Source organism: Macaca thibetana, chromosome 9, assembly GCF_024542745.1.
Source record: "Macaca thibetana thibetana isolate TM-01 chromosome 9, ASM2454274v1, whole genome shotgun sequence".
NCBI classification, from domain to species: Eukaryota; Metazoa; Chordata; class Mammalia; order Primates; family Cercopithecidae; genus Macaca; species Macaca thibetana.
In genome coordinates, this window is record NC_065586.1 from 99,175,120 (window position 1) to 99,198,946 (window position 23,827).

Consider the following 23,827-nt stretch of genomic DNA (forward strand, 5'->3'; position numbering starts at 1 on the left):
TCCCGACTGTTCTACCTGAAAACATTCAGCCCAGGGTTGACTTCCTGTGCTGCTGCTTTGCTCGGGGCAAGTCAGGGGGGCGTGGGGCAGGGGGGGCCATCCTGTATTAAATGTCATCCCACCCGTACCGTTGTTCTCCACAGCACCTTAACACGACCCGACATGCCTTTTCACTTCAAGGTTTATTCTTCTATTAGTTTTCCCAGAGTCTGCTTCCCTAGTGTCCGTCTGCCATGCTCGAATGCCTCTTGAGAGCCAGTGCTGTGTTTTGGTCCTTGTGGTATGGGCCTGGCTCATAGTAGGTGGTCAGCAGATATTTATGGAACAAACAAATGAATTTGTGCGACTATAGTTCATTGTTCAGAATTCATTCATAGCCTGGATTTTATGGCTTATATATTATGTTCATATACATTCTCTCACTTGATCAGTTTGTTTACTTGTAAATCTGACTAAATCCAATTGTGATTATGTTTAAAGTGTATTGACTTCTTTGACTGCCAATATGCAAATTGGCTTCCTCTGGAGATCTTAAGTATAGCCATTAAAAATATCATGTCATTTTTCGTTAGTGACATGGGACCTAAATTTGGACTTGCAGAGCTTTTGCTTCTTTTATCACTAGTTCTGTAGAACTCCCTCTTTGAAATTTTATTGATTCCTATTCATTGAATTATTAAAATTTTATGTTAGTAGATCAGAAATTTAAAAAAGCCTATCAGCTGCTTCATTTGCCCTCTCCTTGGTTAGTAAGGAGGCCACAGCATCTCACAACTTCAGGGAAACATGAAGCATTGCATTCTGTGCTAACAGTGCCCCCTGGAGTTGTGCAACGCGGATGTCATGGCGAATGTAAGATGTTTGGCTTGAGTTTCTCATGGTGGGGTCTCTGTTTTCTTCCTGCTGTTTGAGTGGCATTTTAGGACCCCACAGGCTCAGTTTGCCTTGTGCTTGCATTATTGGGTGGTCTTGACTACTATGTGTCACTTTTTATTAGCATAGCTATATCACGTTGTTCCTAATTCTCTTCTGCTACATCCATTCCGTTGACTTTTTTCCTTAGTCTACCTAGTCCCATTTCACTTCATTGGCATCAACATCGTCTGATAGCAAACAAGTCCATATTTTCTTCTGGCCGTTACAGGTGCCCTTGTTGGATTAATCATAATAGAAACAGTTATTACCACCAAAATACAAACTGTATCTGTCATTCAAAATTTGAGCCCAGAAGTGTGGTAAGGTTAAAAGATGGAAATGTGGTAATCCACTACCATTCCGGGCTGGTTTACCAATTCAGAGAGAATATGCAAATAATAAACTTTAATTTGTGGAGCAGTGGAAGCAGACAGAGGTAGAAACCTGATCCCAGTTCTACCTGGTGTAGATTATTTTAGTTGCTTAGTCCATCTCCCATTGCAGACATGGTTTTTGTAATTTCACCTGTGCTAGTGCCCTGCCCTGAGCACTAGTGGTTATAGAAAGATGGACAGTCTAGGCTGTTATTTCATAATAGCTTGCTTATGATTCTGAATTTGAGGAGAGATGTATTTATAAAGCCCTGCACTCTGAAAACAGGCCTGTTTAGATTCCCTTAGGACCAGAAAAAGAGGAGAAGGGGTAGGAATTTAAATACCAGGACAGTTCAAACTGCCTGGTGTACAGCAAGATCTCTTACAGCTTGCAAGAAAGGGCCCTCTCCAAGCCCTGATTGTGACAACAATTTATGCTTTATTTGATCTATATGCAGTTTATGAAGTTTATTTAGTCTATGCATATTTAAAAGTTTTAATGTTTAATATCTGTGATTAAATATTTTGCTGGCTGCTATATTTTCATTCTTCTTGTTGGAAGTTAAGAATCCATCAGTTTATCATCTTTTTAAGTTTTGGGTTTATTCTTCTATTCGTTTTCCCAGAGTTGCTTTTCTGTTTTCAGTCCTGACTTAATTTTTCCAATACTCAGGTTAAGAAAGGTCCTATTTGAGCTCAGTTTTGAAAATTTTTGTATTGAAAAGTTGTTTATTTTGGAGGCCCATGTGGATCACTTGAGGCCAGGAGTTCCAGACCAGCCTGAGCAATATAGCGAGACCCTGTCTCAACAAAAAATTTAAAAATTAGTTGGGCATGGTGGTGCGTGCCTATAGCCCTAGCTACTCAGGAGGCTGAGGTGGGAGGATCACTTGAGCCCAGGAGTTCAAGGCTGCAGTGAGCTACAATCACACCACTGCACTCCAGCCAGGGAGTAAGACCCTGTCTCAAAAAAAAAAAAAAAAAAAAAAAAAAAAAAAAGTTGTTTACATTTTTCTTTTGATTGATCCCTTGACAAGGACTAAAGTCCCTGCAGTGAATGGTTAAGTGGAAAGGTGCATGGAATCACTGTTCTCCAAAAGCCTGAGTGAAGGAGAGAGGTGTCATTGTTTTTCCTTTGTACTGTGCACAGGGAAGAAGTTTCAGAAAACAGGACTTCTCACCAGGAATTCCAAAGCTAAAAGAATGTGGCCCTGGGGCAGATGCAGAAGTTTCAGCTTTAAAACAAGTGAACTTGGAGGAAAACTTAATTTTCAGTCTAAGAAGCCTAATTCACAGAAATAATTTCTCCTAGAGTAAGGCCCTTTCCAGCCTAATCTGTCAGTGCTATTGAGCTGGTATTTCAAGTATGTCCATCTGCATTTAAACGAGTTGCTCCAAGACAATCTGATTATACGGTAGTTACTTTGGTGAGAATAGCGCCTCAGTGGAATGGAAACTTCATTTTGAGTCTAATATTAGACCTTGCTTTGGAAAATTCCTTTTAAATGATCACAAGCTGGGAATAGCAAAAGAATTTAACTTTCGACAGACAGCATTCACCAAGAATTTTTAACTGCTTATGTTGGGTCCTTGGGAAAGCAGATGTGAGAAACCTACTGGACCAACTGGACGAGATGAGAATTGACTTGACCTGATGCAGTGTTTATATCCATTGCTGATAAGTTTCCCTCCTTGTCTCCTCTGCTCAAAATATTTTCATTCTTTGAGCGTGAGCATGCTAGGGATGAACATTTTAGGACGCCTAATTGTCTAACAATCTAAACTTCTAGGCTTGTAGACACGGCTGCCTAGAAGGGGGTCTGAGGCAGAGCAGAAGCTGACTTAGACTGCCAAGTTAAGAAAGGGCCAACAGATCCGCAGGACCAGAGCCAGCGTCTGCGTAAGTGCTGGGAACTTGATCAGATGCAGCCCTCAGAATATTTTTAATGTGGCTGGTTGTATCTGGGCGAACTTACCCAACTTAAAGTGTTAACTAAACTTTATTTAAAGCTCTTGCATCCCCACCACCAAGAAAACACTCTGTCATTAAACAGAAGTTATACAAAAATTAGCTGATTATGAAGTTTCCAGATTATGCCTATTTTGGCTTCATTTATGGATATGTTTTAGATACTTCGCATGCTTTGGATTGGGAAAACCAATATTGTTGTTTGAGAGATGCTCTTACTATTTTAAAAGATCTTTGAGATTGAAATGTGTCTTTTTTACTTTTATTTTTTTTATAGAGATGAGTTCTTACTGTGTTGCCCAGGCTGGTCCCAAACTCCTGGCCTCAAGCGATCCTCCTGCCTTGGCTTCCCAAAATGCTGGGATTACAGGTGTGAGCCGTTGTGCCCTGCCTGAGGTGCATCTTCTAATCACTGTGTACATTTAATAATATAGTGGGGTTTTTTCCCTCTAAGCTGGTAATAAGTTGATGGTGCCTTAGAATTTAGGAAAAACATAAATAAAATAACGAGCGTTACCACTTAGTGATCACCCAGTGGATTCCAGGCAGTGTCTTTGCTGGGTACCAGCATTATCTCTGATCTTCACAACAACTCTATTGCAGTAGCAATTATGAGGCTGGCTTTAGAGATAAGGAGACTGAAACTCAGAGAAGTTATGTTTGCTCATGGTCTTCTGCTAGTAATGGCTAATCAGTGGCCTGCTGGAGTTCAAATCCAGAACTGTTCAACTCATGTTCTTCCCTTGCCATCCTGGTCTCAAGTGATCCATCCCCAAAAGCAGCAGTCTTTAATCTATTTATGCCTAGTGTTCCATTATTGGAATGCTAAGCTTGTGGGGGTTATTTATATTCTACTGCTCAAGATCATCACCAAGGTCTGATTTTTCACAAAAACTTGTGACCTCTGACATAAATGGGTTAAACTTTTTTTAGTCTCAGATCCCTTGAAACTCTTAAAAATGATTCAGAATCCTTTTATTTATGTGGTTTCTATCTTTTGATATTAATATATTTGAATTAAAATGGAGACCTTCAAAACATTGGTTGATTTAAAGGACAGTAATCCATTGCATGCTAATATAGTGTTTTTAATAAAAATATTTTCTAAAACAAATGGTAGAAGAGTGCCATTGTTTTACTTTTTGCATGTCTAATCAAGCTAAAGGGAAGGCAGCTGGGTTCAGTCTTTTGCATTCAGTCTGTGTGGTATACTGTGTTAGTTGAAGTGTATCAGGAGAATCTGGCCTCACACAGGTACGTATTTGGAAAAGGGAGGAGTATCAGCTTTTTTGGACAGTGATGGGTATTCTCCTTTGATATTACATCAGAACTCCATAGGTAGTAATTTCTTAAAGGTTAGTTGCAATGTAGAATCTGAAAACATACCAGTGGACATTTGGACTCTTACATTAACTTCGTTTGGACTGAAATCTTCTTTACAGAAGAATATTGAATAATATATGTAGGTACTCCCCCTTCCAAATAATATATGTAGATACCTCCCTATTCCAGGAAGTAGAGCTTAACTCTCATCCTTGAATGGGTAGGCTAGACTTAGCGACTTGTTTTCAAATAATAGAATTAAGGAAAGGGAAAAATGAGTAACTTTCCAATGGAGAAACCTGGGAAACACAACCTTAACCAAATGATGAAAAAGGTGAACGTCAGCAGTGATGACATATAACCACTGATGTGATGTAACTAGAAAACCTATAACCCAGTCTACTCATGGGTAAAACATCAGACAAGCTCAAATCGGAAGATATTCTGCAGGAGGCCTGACAGTACCCTTCAATGTTGTCAGTGTCATAAAAAGCAAAGACCAAAAAACTGTCACAGACCAGAGGAGACTAAAGAGACATGACAACTAAATGTGGTGTGATGCCTTGAACCAGACAACAAAACAAAGAGGATGTTATAGAAATAATCAGCGAAATCCAAATAAAGCCTGGAGTTTACTTAATAGTAATGTACCAATGTCAATTTTAGTTTTGACAAATATATCATGGTAGTGTAAGATGTTAACAATGGGGGAGACCGGGTAAAGGGTTTATAGGAACTCTCTGTACTCTGCAACTTTTCTGTAAGTCTAAAATTATTCCAAAATAAGAATTTTTTTTTTTAAATCCGTTGTTCTGTCTTATACTCCAAATGGATTGTGTACTCTTGCATGATTTTGTAACATCATTGCCATAGTCACTTGAAAATTATTGGTTCACTGAGTTATACAGATCTTCAAAATGTTGACAGATTGCAATATTCAATATTTTAAAAAATCGTTTGTTAATATCACCAGCAATCTCATCAGAAGAGTCTTTAATTGTGAGAAGCTATTACGCTCGTGGTGGCTACAAGTTTCCCAAATTTTTAATTTTCTTTTTTTGAGACAGTCTCACTTGTTGCCCAGGGTGGAGTACAATGGCACCATCTTGGCTCACTGCAACCTCCACCTCCTGAGTTCAAGCCGTTCTCCTGCCTCAGCCTCCTGAGTAGCTGGGATTACAGGCATGCACCACCATGCCTGACTAATTTATTTTGTATTTTTAGTAGAGACAGGGTTTCACCATGTTGGCCAGGTTGGTCTCGAACTCCTGACGTCAAGTGATCTGCCTCCCAAAGTGCTGGGATTACAAGTGTGAGCCACTGCACTCAGCCTTTTTTTTTTTTTTTTTCTTTTTTTTGAGTGGGAGTCTCACTCTGTTGCCTAGGCCTGGAGTTCAGTGGCACAATCTCGGCTCACTGCAACCTCCGCCTCCTAAATTCAAGTGATTCTCCCACCTCAGCCTCCTGAGTAGCTGGAATTACAGGCACACACCACCACATCCAGTTAATTTTTGTATTTTCAGTAGAGACGGGGTTTCACCATGTCGGCCAGGCTGGTCTCAAACTCCTGATCTCAGGTGATCTACCCACCTCAGCCTCCCAAAGCGCTGGGATTACAGGCGTGAGCTACCGCGCCCAGACAAAATTTTAATTTTCTGATGAAAGCTCAAATTTTATCATTGGTAGTCCACCCTGCCTGTTGTTTTCCTTGATGTGACAGGTTCATTTTTGAGAAAATGCCTGACATATACCCAAGTCGGTATAACCAGTTTGTCTAGTAGTCAGTCTTTGAAGTAAAAACATTCAATAATGAAAATGGCTGGTCTAACTTGCAAGTCAATCACAAGAGTCTTTCCTCAGCACAGCTGCCATACTTCAGAATTCAACAGAAGTGTTTTATGGCAATTCTCAGGTTGTTATAGAGATTACCAAAAGACATGTACTTGGGTCAGGATTTAATGAAATTAATGTTTACTGCTTCAGCAAGGACTTTTTTTTAAGACAGTGTCGCCGGGGGTGGTGGCTCAAGCCTGTAATCCCAGCACTTTGGGAGGCCGAGACGGGCGGATCACAAGGTCAGGAGATCGAGACCATCCTGGCTAACACGGTGAAACCCCGTCTCTACTAAAAAATACAAAAAAAAAAAAAATTAGCCGGGCGCGGTGGTGGGCGCCTGTAGTCCGCGCCTGTAGTCCCAGCTACTTGGGAGGCTGAGGCAGGAGAATGGCGTAAACCTGGGAGGCAGAGCTTGCAGTGAGCTGAGATCCGGCCACTGTACTCCAGCCTGGGCGTCAGAGCGGGACTCCGTCTCAAAAAAAAAAAAAAGGCAGTCTCTTACTCTGTCGCCTAGGCTGGAGTGCAGTGACTCGATCATAGCTCACTGCAGCCTCAAACTCCTGGATCTTCCCACCTCAGCCTCCCAGGAAGCTGGGATCATAGGCGTGCATGTCCAGCTACTTTTTCTGTTTTTTTGTAGAGACATGATCTCACAGTATTACCTAGGCTGATCGTGAACCCCTAGGCTCAAGCAGTCATCCTGCCTGGGCCTCCCAAAGCTCTTGGATTACAGGAGTGAGCCCCCGCTCCCAGCCCAGTACATTTTTAAGAGAAGCTACTTCCTTCCCTTTACTGCATGTGCGTTGTGACAGAGAACAGCGATCACTACGTGCAGCTCGCTCCCACTACCTTCATCTGTGCTAAGGTGCCTTTCACCGTCAGCTCAAATGTCAACACAGTGAAAACGGCCAATAGCATCTTAGTATTCTTATGAAAATAGTTGGGCCTCACGGACCTCCTAGAAGGGTCTTGGGAATCCCTAGGGCACCATGAACTTTGAGAACCACTCTCTTTAGGTGGCAGTTGCTGAAAGATTATGTGCCAAGAGACATTACCATTAGGAAGCAGAGAACAATGGTGCAGTGCCATGTATGTCAAGGGTGACACTCTTCTGGCATAACTTTCTGCCTTTTAATGGCTCATGAAGTTCTTCCATTTGTTTGTGATATCTCAGTACAATTTTAAAATGCTGAAACAGAGATTTTGGTAATTCGGCATCTGTGTTTGCTGATGTTTTTACCGTATTACATATAACATGTCATTCAGGAAATTCAGAAAGTCACTTCCTAAACTTTTTATTTTCTCTAAAGGTAAATCCCACCTGGCTATCGTGCAGCGGGTAAACAATGAGGGAGAAGGAGATCCGTTTTATGAAGTTCTGGGAATTGTCACCTTAGAAGATGTGATTGAAGAAATAATCAAATCTGAGATTCTAGATGAAACAGATTTATACAGTAAGTAGCACTGTCTGAGTGTATTTCCCGAAACCTTTGCTTTTTTTGTTGTGCTGTTTGTGAGTCATCTGACAGTTCTCCAGTTGCTGCCTCTGTTTATAATGATACATGACGTGTGTAGGCCGTGCATGACCTGTCGGTATATTCCAATCCCTTTATCAGAAGGAGCATATCCTGTAATGTCAAGCGACAGCATTGTTCTGGCTGCTTCTAACCACTGATGAGGGCATTACTTGTTCTAAACAGAAAACTGCTGTTGGTTTTGAATTTTATTTTACATATGTTTAAAAAAAAAACTCTACTAAAATTTCGTTTTATACAACTAGGTATATGGTTTTCAGATAAACTTCTGTTTGTACTTTTCATAACTCAAGTACTCTTTAAAGTGAATGGGAGGCCGGGCACAGTGGCTCACATCTGTAATCCCAGCACTTTAGGAGGCCAAGGCAGGAAAATCACCTGACGTCAGGAGTTTGATACCAGCCTGGCTGACATGGTGAAACCTTGTCTTTACTAAAGATACAAAATTAGCTGGATATAGTGGTAGTGGTGCATGCCTGTAATTCCAGCTGCTGTGGAGGCTGAGGCAGGAGAATTGCTTGAACCGAAGAGACAGGGGTTGCAGTGAGCCAAGGTTGCGCCACTGTACTCCAGCCTGGTTAACAGAGTGAGACTCCGTCTCCAAAAAAAAAAAAAAAAAAAACCACAACTGAATGGGATTTGTTAAACTTATGGATGACAACTGTTTATACTTTCTTGTTCCAGAATCCTTGGGTCAGGGTTGGAGGTGAGATTTGCAAGTGTAGTTTGCTGGGGCAGCGGGTTGGGGGTGTGGGAAGCAGGATAGGGTAGGGTTCACAGTAAGAATGTGTTTTTCCTGTTCTCTGCTTCTCTGCCTTCTCTTTTGGTGAAGGTGAAAGTGGGGAGTGGCTCAGATCAGGGCAGGGTGAGGTGAGTATGGATACCTTATTTGCCCAGGTGTAGACTTGATCCTGAACTGAGTGTTGAACTGAGTCCTGTCTCATTAAAGTATAAAACATGATTGCTGGACTGTGGATTTTAAATCTTCCTTGGCCGCACCCTTAGCAATGCTCAAGGGTTCCATAAAGCCAGAGATGGCCCAGGCCTGAGATGTTTGGGGGTCCCAGGGGTGGGATAGAGAAAGAGCATCTGGGCTTTGTGTATGCTGCCTGGTTTTAAAGCATGTCTTCCGGAGGGGAAATGGACTATCCCAGCTTCCCAACAAGCTGGTCATTCAGGGTAAAGTCTGCTTTCCTCAAAGCAGGGTGCTTTTTATTCAGTACTGCTAGAAGGAAACATCCCACATTTTAAAACTGAGGAAGTTTGGGAGGCCAAGGCCGGCAGATCACAAAGTCAAGAGATCACGACCATCCTGGCCAACATGGTGAAACCCCGTCTCTACTAAAACTACAAAAATTAGCTGGGCGTGGTGGCACGTGCCTGTAGTCCCAGCTACTTGGGAGACTGAGGTAGGACAATCACTTGAACCTGGGAGCCGGAGGTTGCAGTGAGCTGAGATTGTGTCACTGCACTGCAGCCTGGTGACAGAGCAAGACTCTGTCTCAAAAAAAAAAAAAATTGAGAAAGTCACTGGGCGTGTTGGCCTACCCCTGTAATCCCAGCACTTTGGGAGGCTGAGGCAGGTGGATCACTTGAGGTCAGGAGTTAGAGACCAGCCTGACCAACATGGTGAAACACCGTCTCTACAAAAATACAAAAATTAGCTGGATGTGGTGGCACGCACCTGTGATCCCAGCTACTCGGGAGGCTGAGGCAGGAGAATCTCTTGAACCTGGGAGATGGAGGTTGCAGTGAGCCAAGATTACACCACTGCACTCCAGCCTGGGCAATAGAATGAGACTCTCTCAAAATAAATAAATAAATAAATAAAACTGAGAAAGTCTTTTCTGTACCCACAAAAGAAAAAATTTTACATTTAACTAATGACTGTCTTCTGAAAACATATCCTGTTTTATCCTCACATCTGAATAGCGTTCTTAAAAAGCACCCTTTCCCACATCTGTTTTATCCTTTCCTCACTTAGAGGGTCATCAGAGGTCTCAGAGAATATTATTTGTGTGTTTATGTTCTTTTCATCCTTCCTCACAAATGACTATTTAAAAACTGAGTGTGGCCGGGTGCGGTGACTCATACCTGTAATTCCAGCACTTTGGGAGGCTGAGGCAGGTGGATCACAAGGTCAGGAGATTAAGACCATCCTGGTCAACATGGTGAAACCCCATCTCTACTTTAAAAAATACAAAAATTAGCTGGGCGTGGTGGTGTGCACCTGTAGTCCCAGCTGCTCGGGAGGCTGAGGCAGGAGAATCACTTGAACCCTGGAGGCAGAGGTTGCAGCGAGTAGAGGTCACACCACTGCACTCCAGCCTGGTGACAGAGCAAGATTCTGTCTCAAAAAAAAAAAGTGTGTCTCTGTATTTCTTTTTACCCAGGGGTGATACTTAACATTAGAAAGGCGATATACCATTTAGGAGATCCTGTATTTGCACTTCAGTTTTATACAAATGTTAGTTTAACTTCTTTTAAGCCTTGATTGGACTGATTTCCTACAGAAGTGTTGCCTAATGTTACCTACTGGCTCAAGATGCTGGACTTGTGATTTCACGTATTTCTTTTCTTTTTTTTTTTTGATACTAAGTCTTACTCTATTGCCCAGGCTGGAGTGTACAGTGGCGCGATCTCACCTCACTGCAACCTCCACCTCCCGGGTTCAAGCGAGTCTCCAGCCTCAGCCTCCTGAGTAGCTGGGATTACAGGCACCCACCATCGCGCCTGGCTGATTTTTATATTTTTAGTAGAGACAGGGTTTCATCATACTGGGGAGACTGGTGTCAAACTCCTGACCTCAAGTGATCCACCTGCCTCGGCCTCCCATAAGTGCTGGGATTATAGGCGTGAGTCACCGTGCCTGGCCAATTTCAGGTATATTCTTGATCTGGATAGAGATTGGGAGTGACAGCTGTTGCCATTAGAATTATTTTTAAATTCTGTATTGATTTCTGCTGTCTAGTTCTCAAAAGAATTGAGGCAGACGAAAAGTAGAAGTTGTGATCGCCTTCTCAGGAAAAGCCTAGTAATCAATCTGTTTTGCTCCATGCAAGAAACAATAATGCAGTGAGTCAATTATTGGGAAGGAGCAAGCGATTGGGGTCTTGTCTTTAAGCTCTTTTTTTCTTGATCATTACTTTGTCCAGAAAAGTACTTAAAAGATGGTTTTGCAGGAGGTACCTTCCAGGTCAGGAGCTGGCAAACCACAGCCGATGAGTGCCTGTACTCCGCTTCTGTGTGACCTGCAAGCTAAGAATGTCTTTTCACATCTTAAAATTGTTGCAAAATGGCCAGCATGGTGGCTTATGTCTGTAATCCTAGCACTTTGGGAGGCTGAGGCAGGAGGATTGCTTGAGCCCAGGAGTTCAATACCAGCCTGGGCAACATAGTGAGACTCTGTCTCTACAAAAAATTTAAAAATTAGCTGGGCATGGTGGCAAACACCTGCAGTCCCAGCTACTTGGGAGGCAGAGGTGAGAGGATCACTTGAGCCTTGGAGTTGAGGCTGCTGTGAGCTGCGATTGTGCTGCTGCACTCCAGCCTGGGCAATAAAGCAAGAACCTATCTCAAGAAAAGAAAAAAGAAAAGAAAAAAAAAAACAATTACTTTGTGACGTGCAAAAATTATATGCAATTCAAATTGCAGTGTTCATAAAGTTTGATTGGAAAACAGCCATGCTCCTTCATCTTTCTAAACAGCAGTGTGGAGACTGTGTAGACCCGCAGAGCCTAAAATATTGACTCCCTGGACCTTTTCAGAGGAAGTTCACGGACCACTGTCCGGATCCCATTCGCATCTGCTTGACCTTGAGGATCTCATGGTCTGGAGTAGCAGTGAAGCAAACAGATATTAAAACACTGCTCTGCGAAAGCATTCTTGTTTGTTTCTTAAGGGGGTTTCGTTTGTGTGTTGTCTTTCAGCAGAGGTGAGGGGCCTCTTACAGGTAGGGACACTCCTCCCTTGTGTGTACACAGTGGTGGTCCTTTGCTGGAGTATGGTGACATTGAGCAGCAGTGGACTGTGCACTCCAGGCTGCACGCCCTGTTGCTATATGCTTCTGTGGGTCCTGTGAGAGGCTCTGTCAGCATTTGCCTGATGCTATGCTCACAAGGGCCCTCTGCAGACCTTCCTGAAGTACCTTCACTCATCAGGCTGCCTGTGGTCACTCGCTGCGGACTGCGTGGTGCCCAGGCTGCTGTGCTGAGTTGATGAGGATCTGGCCCTCCCTTCCTCCTTCCCTGTGGCATCTGTGCCTAGAGCGCCTGCATCTGGAAATACAGTCCAGCCCTTCCAATATATTTTGTCTTTTTCATTCAGAAAGAGCCCTGATCTCATGGGATGCATTTTCTTATTTTTTTTTTTTTTTCTCTTTTCATTCCTCCCTTAGCTGACAACAGAACAAAAAAGAAAGTAGCTCACCGGGAACGAAAGCAAGATTTTTCTGCCTTTAAGCAGACAGACAGCGAGATGAAGGTTAAAATATCACCACAGCTCCTCCTGGCCATGCACCGTTTCCTAGCAACAGGCAAGTGCAGCTTATCACAGTTTGAGATCTCTACCAACCCTGGAGTGTGTTTCTCACCCACCACTGACTGGGGTGGGCTGGGGGTGGACACTGGGAAATGGGGTGATAAGTAATGCCACTTTTGTGTTTTGTTTTTTGTTTTTTTGTTTTTTTGTTTTGTTTTGTTTTTTTCTTTTTAAATTCTCTCCTCTCCTATGTTCAGTGTCGGCATGAACCCTCTGAGACATTTACCAGGGGTGGACCAGTAACTTAAAATTGGTCTGAAAGGTAAGGATGAATGTTAGTGCCACACTGCATGTGAACAGTAGGCCAGGCCATCTCCTTCCAGCTAGGTCTGTGGGAGAGCCAGCTGGCGGAGCAGGCTGATGGTGCCAGCCTGGCACCAGCTTGTTTGATGGACAATTGAGTCCAGTCTCTCTTCAGCTTGTCCTGGAAGCACAGTTGGACATCAGTGGTAACACAGGGGCTATGATTTGCAAAGAAGAAAACTAGGTTTTCACAATTAAATCTTTATCTTTTATGGTTTTAATGAAATCAAATTCTAAGAACTTTGATATGGATTTCTTGATGGCCTCCTCAGATCAGATTAACTCGAGTCCATTTCAGGAGGCAAGTGTTCATGTTGTTTAAACCACCAACCCAGCCGGCACTGACTGCTCCAGAGAGGTCAACGTTGAATGAACTTAAGATACTGACCAACCCTTCTCCCATCCCCAGATGCTCTCCAGGGTTGAGCTCTGGTGGCCAGGGGAAGTGTGAGAAAGTCTAAAGCATCCATTGGCTTTAGAAGACATCGGTGTCCCTGATAGGCAGCCAGTGCCTTTCATCTGCATGCAGTTGACTTAAACCATGTTTAAAAGAAGGCTAGCCGTAACCACCTGACGGAATGCTGTGTAACTCTTTAAGGTCGCGTTCTCAGAAGCCTGGAAATGCTCAATATAATATTTATCACATTAGAAAATATTCATAACTTAATACAAAGTGGGGAGAAACAATCTAAAACTATGTGTACTTTAAGATTAGTGTTGTGTTTTTGTGTGTACACACATGGATACATGAGCACACGTGCCTAGGCATGGCACTGGAAAGAAATTCTCACTCAATTGCTCAGAATGGTAATCTGAGTGGTTGGCTTATAGATAATTTTTACTTTCTTCTTTTTCTGTATTTTCTAAAATTCCTATAATGACTGTCTTATTACAAAAAAGTCAAGTTAATACAGAACTTACAGCTTTCATAAATACATAATTAGAAAATAACAGACAATGTCTTTCACTTATTATTCTTTTTCTAGTTTTGATAATACTGTTCCTCATCATTTAAGAATCACAAATTGGCCGGGCGCGGTGGCTCAAGCCTGTAATCCCAGCACTTTGGGAGGCCGAGGCGGGTGGATCACGAGGTCAGGAGATCGAGACTATCCTGGCTAACACGGTGAAACCCCGTCTCTACTAAAAATACAAAAAACTAGCCGGGCGTGGTGGCGGGCGCCTGTAGTCTCAGCTACTCGGGAGGCTGAGGCGGGAGAATGGCATGAACCCGGGAGGTGGAGCTTGCAGTGAGCCGAGATCACGCCACTGCACTCCAGCCTGGGAGACACAGCGAGACTCCGTCTCAAAAAAAAAAAAAAAAGAATCACAAATTAAAACTAAACATCTAGGCCGGGCATGGTGGCTCATTGCCTGTAATCTCAGCTCTTGGGGAGGCCAAGGCAAGCTGATTGCTTGAGACAGTCTGGCCAACACGATGAAACCCTATCTCTACTAAAAATACAAAAATCAGCCAGGCATAGTGGTGGGCGCCTGTAATCCCATTTACACAGGAGGCTGAGGCAGAAGAATCACTTGAACCCGGGAGGTGGCGGTTGCAGTGAGCCGAGATCGCACCACTGCACTCCAGCCTGGGTGACAGATTGAGACTCCTTCTCAAAAAAAAAAAAAAAAAAAAAAAAAAAAAAAACACTAAAACTAAATCTCCTACTCTGCTTCTGAGATATCATAGAGTCCAGTTGTAGGATAGCACCCTTCAGTCAGTAATTTTTGTTTTTGTATTTAAAATAAAATTGCTATCTTCGTAAATACTTTTGAACGTTACTTTTTTTTTTTAATTAGCATGTTGATGTGTGCACATGCCCTGCTCTTATTTCCAGTCTCAACCCTCTTTGTTCCCCACATTCCTCGGGGTAGTTGAGTGGGAGAGGGAGACGTGGGGCACCCGTGTGTGTGCGCTGGCACTAACCGCACCCGATGCTCCTGACCTTGGCTTCTTCCTTTGGCTGTTTGTCGACAGTCAGACTGTTATGGCTTGTTGAGGGGCATCCCCCGCACTCAAGGAGCCCGCTTGCGGTTGATTTTCATTTCTGTCAGTCAAATTAGTGTAGTTTTATGAGGACTGAAGTCCATGACGGGTTGAAAAGGAAAGAAGTAAAAGGAAAAAACGTGAGAATTCAGCACTTTCTAATTTCTCCCAGGTAATCTGTCCCCAGTGGATCACCAAACGGAAGCCTCATCCATCCAAATACTATCACTTTGATTCCAAGTATTCTTATCTAAACACCTCAATTACTATTAATAGTATAATTTTTCTCCCTCCGTTTGAAATGTAATATCAAGTTGTGTTTATATCTATAGAAGTAGAAGCATTTAGCCCATCCCAGATGTCAGAGAAGATCCTTCTAAGGCTGCTAAAGCACCCCAATGTCATCCAGGAACTGAAGTATGATGAGAAGAACAAGAAAGCCCCTGAATACTACCTCTACCAGCGCAACAAGCCAGTAGACTACTTCGTTCTCATTCTGCAGGTCAGAAGAATTATTCAATAGTGGTTTGCTCTCCCTGAGTATCCATCTTTCAGTTTGGTGTAAGTGAATGGGTGTCACCGTGTACATACTGAACCCTTTCTATAGGGGGCAGCCTTAGACATGGGATAATTTCATCTTCCTGTTTTCGTATCTGTAAAGTAATTCTAATTAAAGCATTGCCAATAGTTACTTTAATTTTCAATACTAAAAGGTACTTTGACTGGGTGCAGTGGCACATACCTGTAATTCCATCACTTTGAGAGGCCAAGGTGGGAGGATTGCTTGAGGACAGGAGTTCAAGACCAGCCTGGGCAACATGGTGAGACCCCTGTCACTACAAAAAATTTAAAAATGAGCTGGATGTGGTGGCATGCACCTGTGGTCCCAGCTACTTGGGAGGCTGAGACAGGGGGCAGTGGGCAGGGGGATTGCTTGAGCCCAGGAGGTTGCCATGTTTGTACCACTGCACTCTAGCCTGGGTGACAGAGCAAAACCCTGTCTCAAAAAAAAAAAAAAAAAAGTTGGGGGGATGCACTTAGTGATTGAGTTCGATGAAAATGGTGAATTCAATTGTAAGTATTTTTTGAAGAGTTTGGGAGAGTTTACCAGTACATGTCCAGATCTCAGTGGGTGTTTGAAATTTAAGTGTCATGGTTCTTTGGTCCTTTTTCCATCCTTTTTTCCATCCTTCATTAGGACTTAAGTTTATACAGCTTCTTAGAGATACCTTAGCATCTCTTCCATTAACACCACCAAAATAATCCATTTGTTGCTGTTTTTATTCCTGGTTACCAACCAAACTGTTTTATAGAGGAACTGATAGGATCATTACAGCCTCTTACAGCAGGGTAGCTAATTCCTTCTCACTGTAACATAATTCAGTAGATGAGGTGGGAAGGTCAGTTCATTCTGAACTTCCTTTGAGTGGCTTTGGTGTGGGTTGACAGGAGTCCTTGTTTTATCACAGTCTCACTTAATAGAGCTCTATCCTTGGCATGGAGGCCAAAGTGGATATTAGTCGATAAAATGCTAATGTGATCAAATGTGTAGATTCAAACTTGGGAAAGTGTTGTGTTCATGTGACCCTGTGTTTGGGCAGCATTGTGGTGTCTGGAAGCAGGAGTGAGGAGTAGGAAAATGCCGAGGGTTAGCTAATTGCATGTCACTTTCTTACAGTCCTTCTTAGAAACTTCTGTTTGCGAGTTTACTAATTTAGTACCCTGATTCATCTTCTAAATTTAGTTTTCCTCAATTGTTTTTTTTTTCCTCTCTGGAGATATATAAGCTTGAAACTCTGAGTGCACTGTTGGGAATTTAGTTTATTTACTGCGGTAAGGGAATAAAACATTCATGTTTCTCATAAGTGTGAGATGTGAATATTCCTTAAGCCTGAAGAAACTGGATACATTGAAGACTGTCACAGGAGGAATTGGAAGATTGACATTGTGAATTTCAGTGGTAATATTAGAAACGATGTGGTTTTCAGTTGTCTCCTTTTGTACAGTTAGAGTTTATGAAGTTGTAATTCAGTAATGCTTTATTGCTATATAAGAAAGCCATGGGTCTAAAAATCTTACGGAAAGGGGACTTCATAATCTCTGTCCGTTTACAAGTAAATCTTTTAAGATATTTTTGATAAGACATGTATATTTACCTGTGTTTGTATACCAATTTGTGTTAAATACATATAGAAAGGTGACAAGTTTTTTGAACTGTTAGGCTGATAATGCCATGGGGGTTTTATAAGTAGTGTGTATATGTTTGATGAACAGAACTTACGGAGATGTTTGGTGAAAAACATGATCTTGCAGACAGACAATTATCTAAGGTACGAAGAGAAGAGCAAAATGAAACACCCTCACAGTTTTGGTCAATCTGGCATAGCTGCCATCATTACAAAGCATATTCTACATAATATGTCACTGAGCCAACCCTGGAAGTTCCTGCCACTTTAGGGAGCATGTTCCACTTTTTTTCATTTTTATTTTTTTATTTTTTTATTTTTTTTGAGATGGAATCTCGCTGTCACCCAGGCTAGAGTGCGATGGTGTGATCTAGGCTCACTGCAACCTCCGCTTCCCAAATTTAAGCAATTCTCCTGCCTCAAGCTCCCAGGTAGTTGGGATTACAGGCATGCTCCACCACACCTGGCTAATTTTTGTACTTTTAGTCGAGATGGGGTTTCACCTTGTTGGCCAGGCTGGTCTTGAACTCCTGACCTCAAGTGATCCACCCGCCTCGGCCTCTCAAAGCACTGGGATTACAGGCATGAGCCACCGTGTCTGGCCTCCGCTGCATTTCAGGAGCACTAAATAAGAAGGAAGCAGTAGTATCTGCCTTCCCCTTCCTGGCCTCAGTGCCGGTGAGATGCTCTCCCTTCAGGAAAAAACCCTCCTTCAGGAAAAAACCCTTTAAGTAACTGATAGGAATATAATTGTAAATAGAAACACATCATTTTTTAGTTTAGATCCTAGATAAGATAAATTCCAAATTATTCAAGGAAAATGACCTAAGTAAACAAGAGTATTTTTTAAGTTACCATGTATATACCTCCCACTACATATGCATAAAAAAGCCAAAACTTCAAGTTATCTGAAAAAGTAGATCTTGACACTAAAATGCATTTCAGAAGCAATACAGTTAAAAGCACCGTAAATCATGGAAAAAACTTTATTGGCTCTACATGCTTTAAATAACAAAATACATATGTAAGTAGAAATAGGAACATAATTTTGGTGGAAGTGTTTTTTACACCATCATAAAAGATCAGGCATACTGAAAAAAGTCAGTTTTAAACTGAATAACTCGTAAAATAGAATTAACAGATTTAGAGAAAATTAAACATAAGCTTTTTTGAAAGTATATTTCTCTTGATTATGTGGGCTGGGTGTGGTGGCTCATACCTATAATCCCAGCACTTTGGGAGGTCAAGATAGGAGGATCGTTTGAGGATCGTTTAAGGCCAGAAGTTTGACATCAGCCTGGGCTACAGAGCAAGATCCCCTTCTCTACAAAAATTTTTTTAAAAATTAGCCGGGCTTGGTGACCTGTGCCTACAGTCCCAGCTGCTCAGGAGGCTGAGGCAGGATTGCTTAAGCCCAGGTGTTCGAGGCTGCAGTGAGCTATGATGGTGCCACTGTACTCCAGCCTGGGTGAAAGAGTGAGAATGTCTCAATAAAAAAGCTATGTGACTCAAAAAATTGATCATTTATCATGTTACAGTGTACATGCTAGTAAATACAAAAAGAAATTTCATAAAACTACCTGAATCGATCATAATGAAATAAAATTAGAAATAAAAAATACATAAAAGTGCTGGGTGTGGTGGCTCATGCCTGTAATCCCAGAACTTTGGGAGGTTGAGGTGGGTGGATCACTTGAGTCCAGGAGTTCAAGACCAGCCTGGGCAACATGGTGAAACCCTGTCTCTACAAAAATACAAACATTAGCTAGGAGTGGTGGCTGCTACTCGGGAGGCTGAGGTGGGAGAATCGCTTGAGCCTGGCAGGCAGAGGTTGCAGTGAGCCGAGATGGTGCCACTGCACTCCAGCCTGAGAGACAGAGTGAGACCCCATCTCCAAAAAAATAAGATAAATTTAAAGAAAAGGCCATATATTAAAAAATACTAAGCCATGTTAAAATTGTGATAAATTCTTTTATGTAGGCTTATATTCAAGACACAGAACACAGTGTATAATGTCCTCTCATTTTTGTAAAAGAAATAAACATGCATCTACATGAATTATCTTCAGAAGGTTACCCAAGAAACTGGCAACAGCAAGTCTCTCTAAGGGGGCACCTTGGAAGGCTGGAAATAGGGTGGAAGGAAGACTGCCTTCTTCCTTGTATAGTTTAACTTTCTCACCTCATGCATGTACTATTTAAGTAATTTTAAAATAGAGCTAACGGCAAAATAAAAGTCCTAAATAGCAACTGAGTTAGAGAAAACATATAGAATGTAATAAAATATATATAGTATTACCATAAAAGTCTATTTTTAAATAATGTAAATACCATATAGGTGGTCTGTCAGTTTTAAGAAATCTTATTCCTCTAAGTACTTAAAAAGAAAATAGAGAACTATAATTATGTGAAAAAAGAGCAAAGCAGCAAACTAAAAAATAACAAATTAGTAAAGATTGTTAAACTGGCCAGGCGTGGTGGCTCACGCCTGTAATCCCAGCACTTTGGGAGGCTGAGGCAGGCGGATCACTTGAGGTCAGGAATTTGACACCAGCCTGGCAAACATGGTGAAACCCCGTCTCTACTAAAAATGCAAAAATTAGCTGGATGTGTTGGCGTGCACCTGTGGTCCCAGCTACTCAGGAAGCTGAGGCCCAAGAATCACTTGAACCCAGAAGGCGGAGGTTGCAGTGAGCCAAGATCGCACCACTGTGCTCCAGCCTGGGCAACAGAGTGAGACTCTGTCTCAAAAAAATATATAATAATAATAATAATAATAATAATAATAATAATTTAAAATTGAAAATGCCTTATAACCCATAAATACAATCAAGATTTGGCTCTTTAAAAATGTCAACAAAGTCAGTCTTCTATTGGCATAATTGATGTGATAAAAGATAAAAGTTCTCTCCTTCCCCATAAAAGCAGCTAGAATAAAAGGATTTGCTAGAAAAAATATTCAATCTTCAAAAAACTCACAATTTCTATATTATAGAACAAGATGGCATGATAGTCAATTGCATTCTTTAAGGGTGATATGGGCTTAATCCTAAATCCTAAGATCTGATAATATAGGCCAATCTCACTTGTCAACATTGATATAGAATTTCTAAATAATATGGTAGCAGATAGCAACACACACCCAGGGTTACTGACTTGTGGCTGCGACTGAACTGGATTTGTTTTAGGAATGCAGTGCCAGTTTAAGAACAACAAAACCAAAATATGTCACATTAATTGGGAAAGTAGTAAAAAAAATTCTGATTTATATCAGTAGATGTCAGAAAGACAGTTGACAAAGTTAAGCATCTATTACTGATTTTAGAAGACAGATACCCCATCCCTTCACATTTTTAACTGTGAATGGTGGACAAAAAAGAAAAAGTACAATAAATCATATCCTAAACTGGCAGCCTCCCATCTAAATAAATCATTGCTTTACAAAGGTATCTATGCAAATATATTTATAGCAAATCTATTAACTATAAAATAGTAGAAACAGTTCATATCTATTTTTTTTTTTTTTTTTTTTTTTTTGAGACGGAGTCTCGCCCTGTTGCCCAGGCTGGAATGCAGTGGTGCAATCTCAGCTTACTGCAACCTCCGCCTCCCGGGTTCAAGTGATTCTCCTGCCCCAGCCTCCCAAGTAGCTGGGATTACAGGCATGTGCCACTACGCCCAGCTAATTTTTGTATTTTTAGTGGAGACGGGGTTTCACTATGTTGGTCAGGCTGGTCTCGAACTCTTGACCTCGTGATCCGCCCACCTTGGCCTCCAAAGTGCTGGGATTACAGGCGTGAGCCACTATACCCAGCCCAGTTCATATCTAACTAATTAAAGTGAGATGATGATAATATGAGGGATCACTATGTAGTAATGGAAGAAGTGGAAAGCATGTGCAAAAATGTCAAGTAAAAAAAGAGTGTGTTCACAGTGATTATAACTGTTATGAACCATTTTCCTAATAAAAGTAGAGCAATAGGCTGGGCGTGACGGCTCACACCTGTTAATCCCAGCACTTTGGGAGGCTGAGGCGGGTGGATCACTTGAGGTCAGACTGGCCAGTGTGGTGAAACCCTATCTCTACTAGAAATACAAAAAAAAGCCAGGCATGGTGGTGCATGCCTGTAGTCCCAGCTACTTGGGAGGCTGAGACAGGAGGATCGCTTGAACCTGGGAGGCTGAGGTTGCAGTGAGCCAAGATCATGTCACTACACTCTAGCCTGGGTGACAGAGGGAAACTCCGTCTAAAAAAAAAAAAAAAGTAATGGATCATTGTATAATTTATGCAGTTGGTGAGGAATTGTTGGTTCTTTGGGGAGTACAATGTCTAAATGAGCTAATAAAAAATAGCATGATTGCTTTTCCACAGCACATAACCAGATTATAATTTAGGAAACATAAAGAATAACTAAGAAATATGTGAAAACATAAGGAAAACAAAAGAAATACCTGTTTTATTTGCCATTACATAACCTACAGAAAGGAATACTTCCCCCCCCCCCCGCTGGAGTTAATTTTTTTTATTGGTTTCATGCCCCAAATTAATGTTCCTCCTTCCCTCTCCCTCTGCCTCATTCCCTGTGCCTCATTCCTTCTGCCTGCCTCCCACTTCAACCACACTTTTTTTTTTTTTTGAGATGGAGTCTTGCTCTGTCGCCAGGTTGGAATGCAGTGGCGCGATTTCGGCTCACTGGAACCTCTGACTCCCTGCCTGGTTCAAACGATTCTCCTGCCTCAGCCTCCTGAGTAGCTGGGATTACAGGCATGCACCACCATGCCTGGCTAATTTTGTATTTTAGTGGAGACGGGGTTTTTCCATGTTGGCCAGGATGGTGTCGATCTTTGACTTCATGATCTGCCTGTCTCGGCCTCCCAAAGTGCTGGGATTACAGGTGGGAGCCACTGTGCCTGGCCCATCCACACTCTTTTTTTAGAGCATCTGACATGGATTCAAAAGGGACTTTTCCCTATAAACAGAGGTCGTCCTCTTGTGGAGATGGCAGGTGGCATCTTAGATTTATACAGCCCTTGACAATGCTTAGTATGCCTTCACCCTTCACCTGATATGGGAAGGAGAATTTAAGCTTTTAATAGCAACCTCCTCATGGGTTTTTAAGTTGCATGGTCTGTGTACCCCAGTGCAGTAACGGATCCTCAATCTTGAGTCAAGCACAGATAACACACCCATTTTACTTGGACACCCAGCATTGAAACTTTTAAAATTGTACTACTTAAGTATATGTCAATGTAAAATTGACTAGGTATAAGCTCCCTTTGCTTTAGAACTCTCATATAGAACTATAAACCAAAACTATTAAATGAATAAACTCTCAATGTGTAGGTGATATTTGGCTGATCCGGAAGGGCCCTATCCCAGGGCTGTGGAGGGCTGCTGCAGTGCAAGCTCCCTTGCAGTCAGCACACCTGGGGCCTTTGTGTGTCCAAGATGACCGCACCCTCTAGCCCTTTGCCAAATCTGAGCTACTTTGAATGTTTCTATGGTGTGTTGTGCTATAATTTGGCCTCCACTGGGTGTGACTGAATTACTTCCCTGTTAAATCCCACTCTGTTTCCTACTCATTAGCTTAGTGCTTCTCACAGTTTAATGTGCAGAGAATTCACCTGTGGGTCTTGTTGAACTGCAGATCCTTCAGTACGAGATGAATGCTTCAGTAGGTCTGGGGTGGAGTCTGAGATGCTGCGTTACCAGCAAGCTCCCAGCTGACAGTAGCAAGGCTTAGCTGTGATGCTCCAAGTAATACCACGTGGCACTAGAGTGGCCAAGGTGGCTGCTGGCACTCACATCTGGTGGTAGCACTTGATTGGAAAATGGTCAGATGGTCCAAAATGTGTCTAGATTAATTTTAACTATCAACATTTTGAAAAGTAAATTTAGCAAACTTGCTGAGTCTGGCCATTCCATCACAGGCTCCAGATTGAAAGCATTGCTAGAGAGTGTTGGGGCACCAGGTCTCCCCAGGCTTTGAGTGGGCATCTTTGGGTGCTGCCACCCCTCTCGGTTAATACAACCCAGTCTCTGTGCCCCTGGCATCTCATCACCTCCTTTCAGGAGTCAGGCCCCCCTGAATACTTTGTGATGGCGATTTGAAAAACAAGACAGTGAGCGGGAGACCAGGTGGCCGCTCAGCATGTGGCACATGGGGAAGTCCCACCTCGGAGTGCATGCACTGATCCTCTGGTTGGCGCTGTTTGCACCAGTGTGGTTGGGCCCATGCTGGCTAGGGAAGCTTAGGATTCCACTTTGAAGCCAGGCGTGGCACGGGCTGTTGAGTAGGTTGTGGACACTTAGAAACTTTGAGAAGAGGTTATCTGATACCTTTGTCCAAAGAAGGGCAGGATGCTGTGAGAGATACTTTACTCAGGAAGCCAACTTTGCTGGTCCAGTGAGGCCTTCTTCCAAGGTAGTCAGTTTATAAGCACGAAGCCCTACTTCCCTCTGGGAATTCTTGGAATTCATCATGTCCTGTCCTGGTTTTTTTGGTGATACGCTTGACTAGAGTAAACTTACAAATGTTTCAAAAGTAAAATCAATATGTAGCTTCCTTATATGGAAAAAGTTGTTATCTGAAAAGATACCTAATTAATCTCAAGCCAGGTAAGCCATCTCCTCCTGGGCCCTAATTTGTATACTGGTAAGGTTATTTGAAAATGATTGTTTTTTGGAACCACTAACACGTAAATGAATAAGATATGTTTACCGGATGTTTTTAAAACTTGCCTGCCAGAAAAGTTTAAATCCTATAGAGAGGGATGCAGAGGGGTGGGCAGGTTTGAAAACTCTTGGAATTGTAGAGTCATAGAATGCTCTTATAGAACTGAAAGAGCTGCAGGTAC

At 42.2% G+C, this 23,827-nt stretch overlaps 2 protein-coding genes across 5 annotated transcripts in view; one reads left to right on the forward strand and one right to left on the reverse strand.

Annotated features, from left to right (window-relative positions):
* The window catches only part of ARL3 (ADP ribosylation factor like GTPase 3), a 537,289-nt gene that overhangs the window by 383,173 nt on the left and 130,289 nt on the right, over positions 1 to 23,827 (reverse strand). The window lies entirely within an intron of this gene.
* The window catches only part of CNNM2 (cyclin and CBS domain divalent metal cation transport mediator 2), a 165,249-nt gene that overhangs the window by 127,562 nt on the left and 13,860 nt on the right, over positions 1 to 23,827 (forward strand). For 2 of the 3 annotated variants that reach the window (XM_050804113.1, XM_050804115.1), the window contains exons 2-4: positions 7,728 to 7,871; positions 12,349 to 12,486; positions 15,117 to 15,286. In XM_050804113.1, coding sequence (XP_050660070.1) covers positions 7,728 to 7,871; positions 12,349 to 12,486; positions 15,117 to 15,286 — 452 coding nt within the window. Of the gene's footprint in view, positions 1 to 7,727; positions 7,872 to 12,348; positions 12,487 to 15,116; positions 15,287 to 23,827 lie in introns of those variants that run through there. The other variant, XR_007728797.1, reaches the window with a different exon arrangement.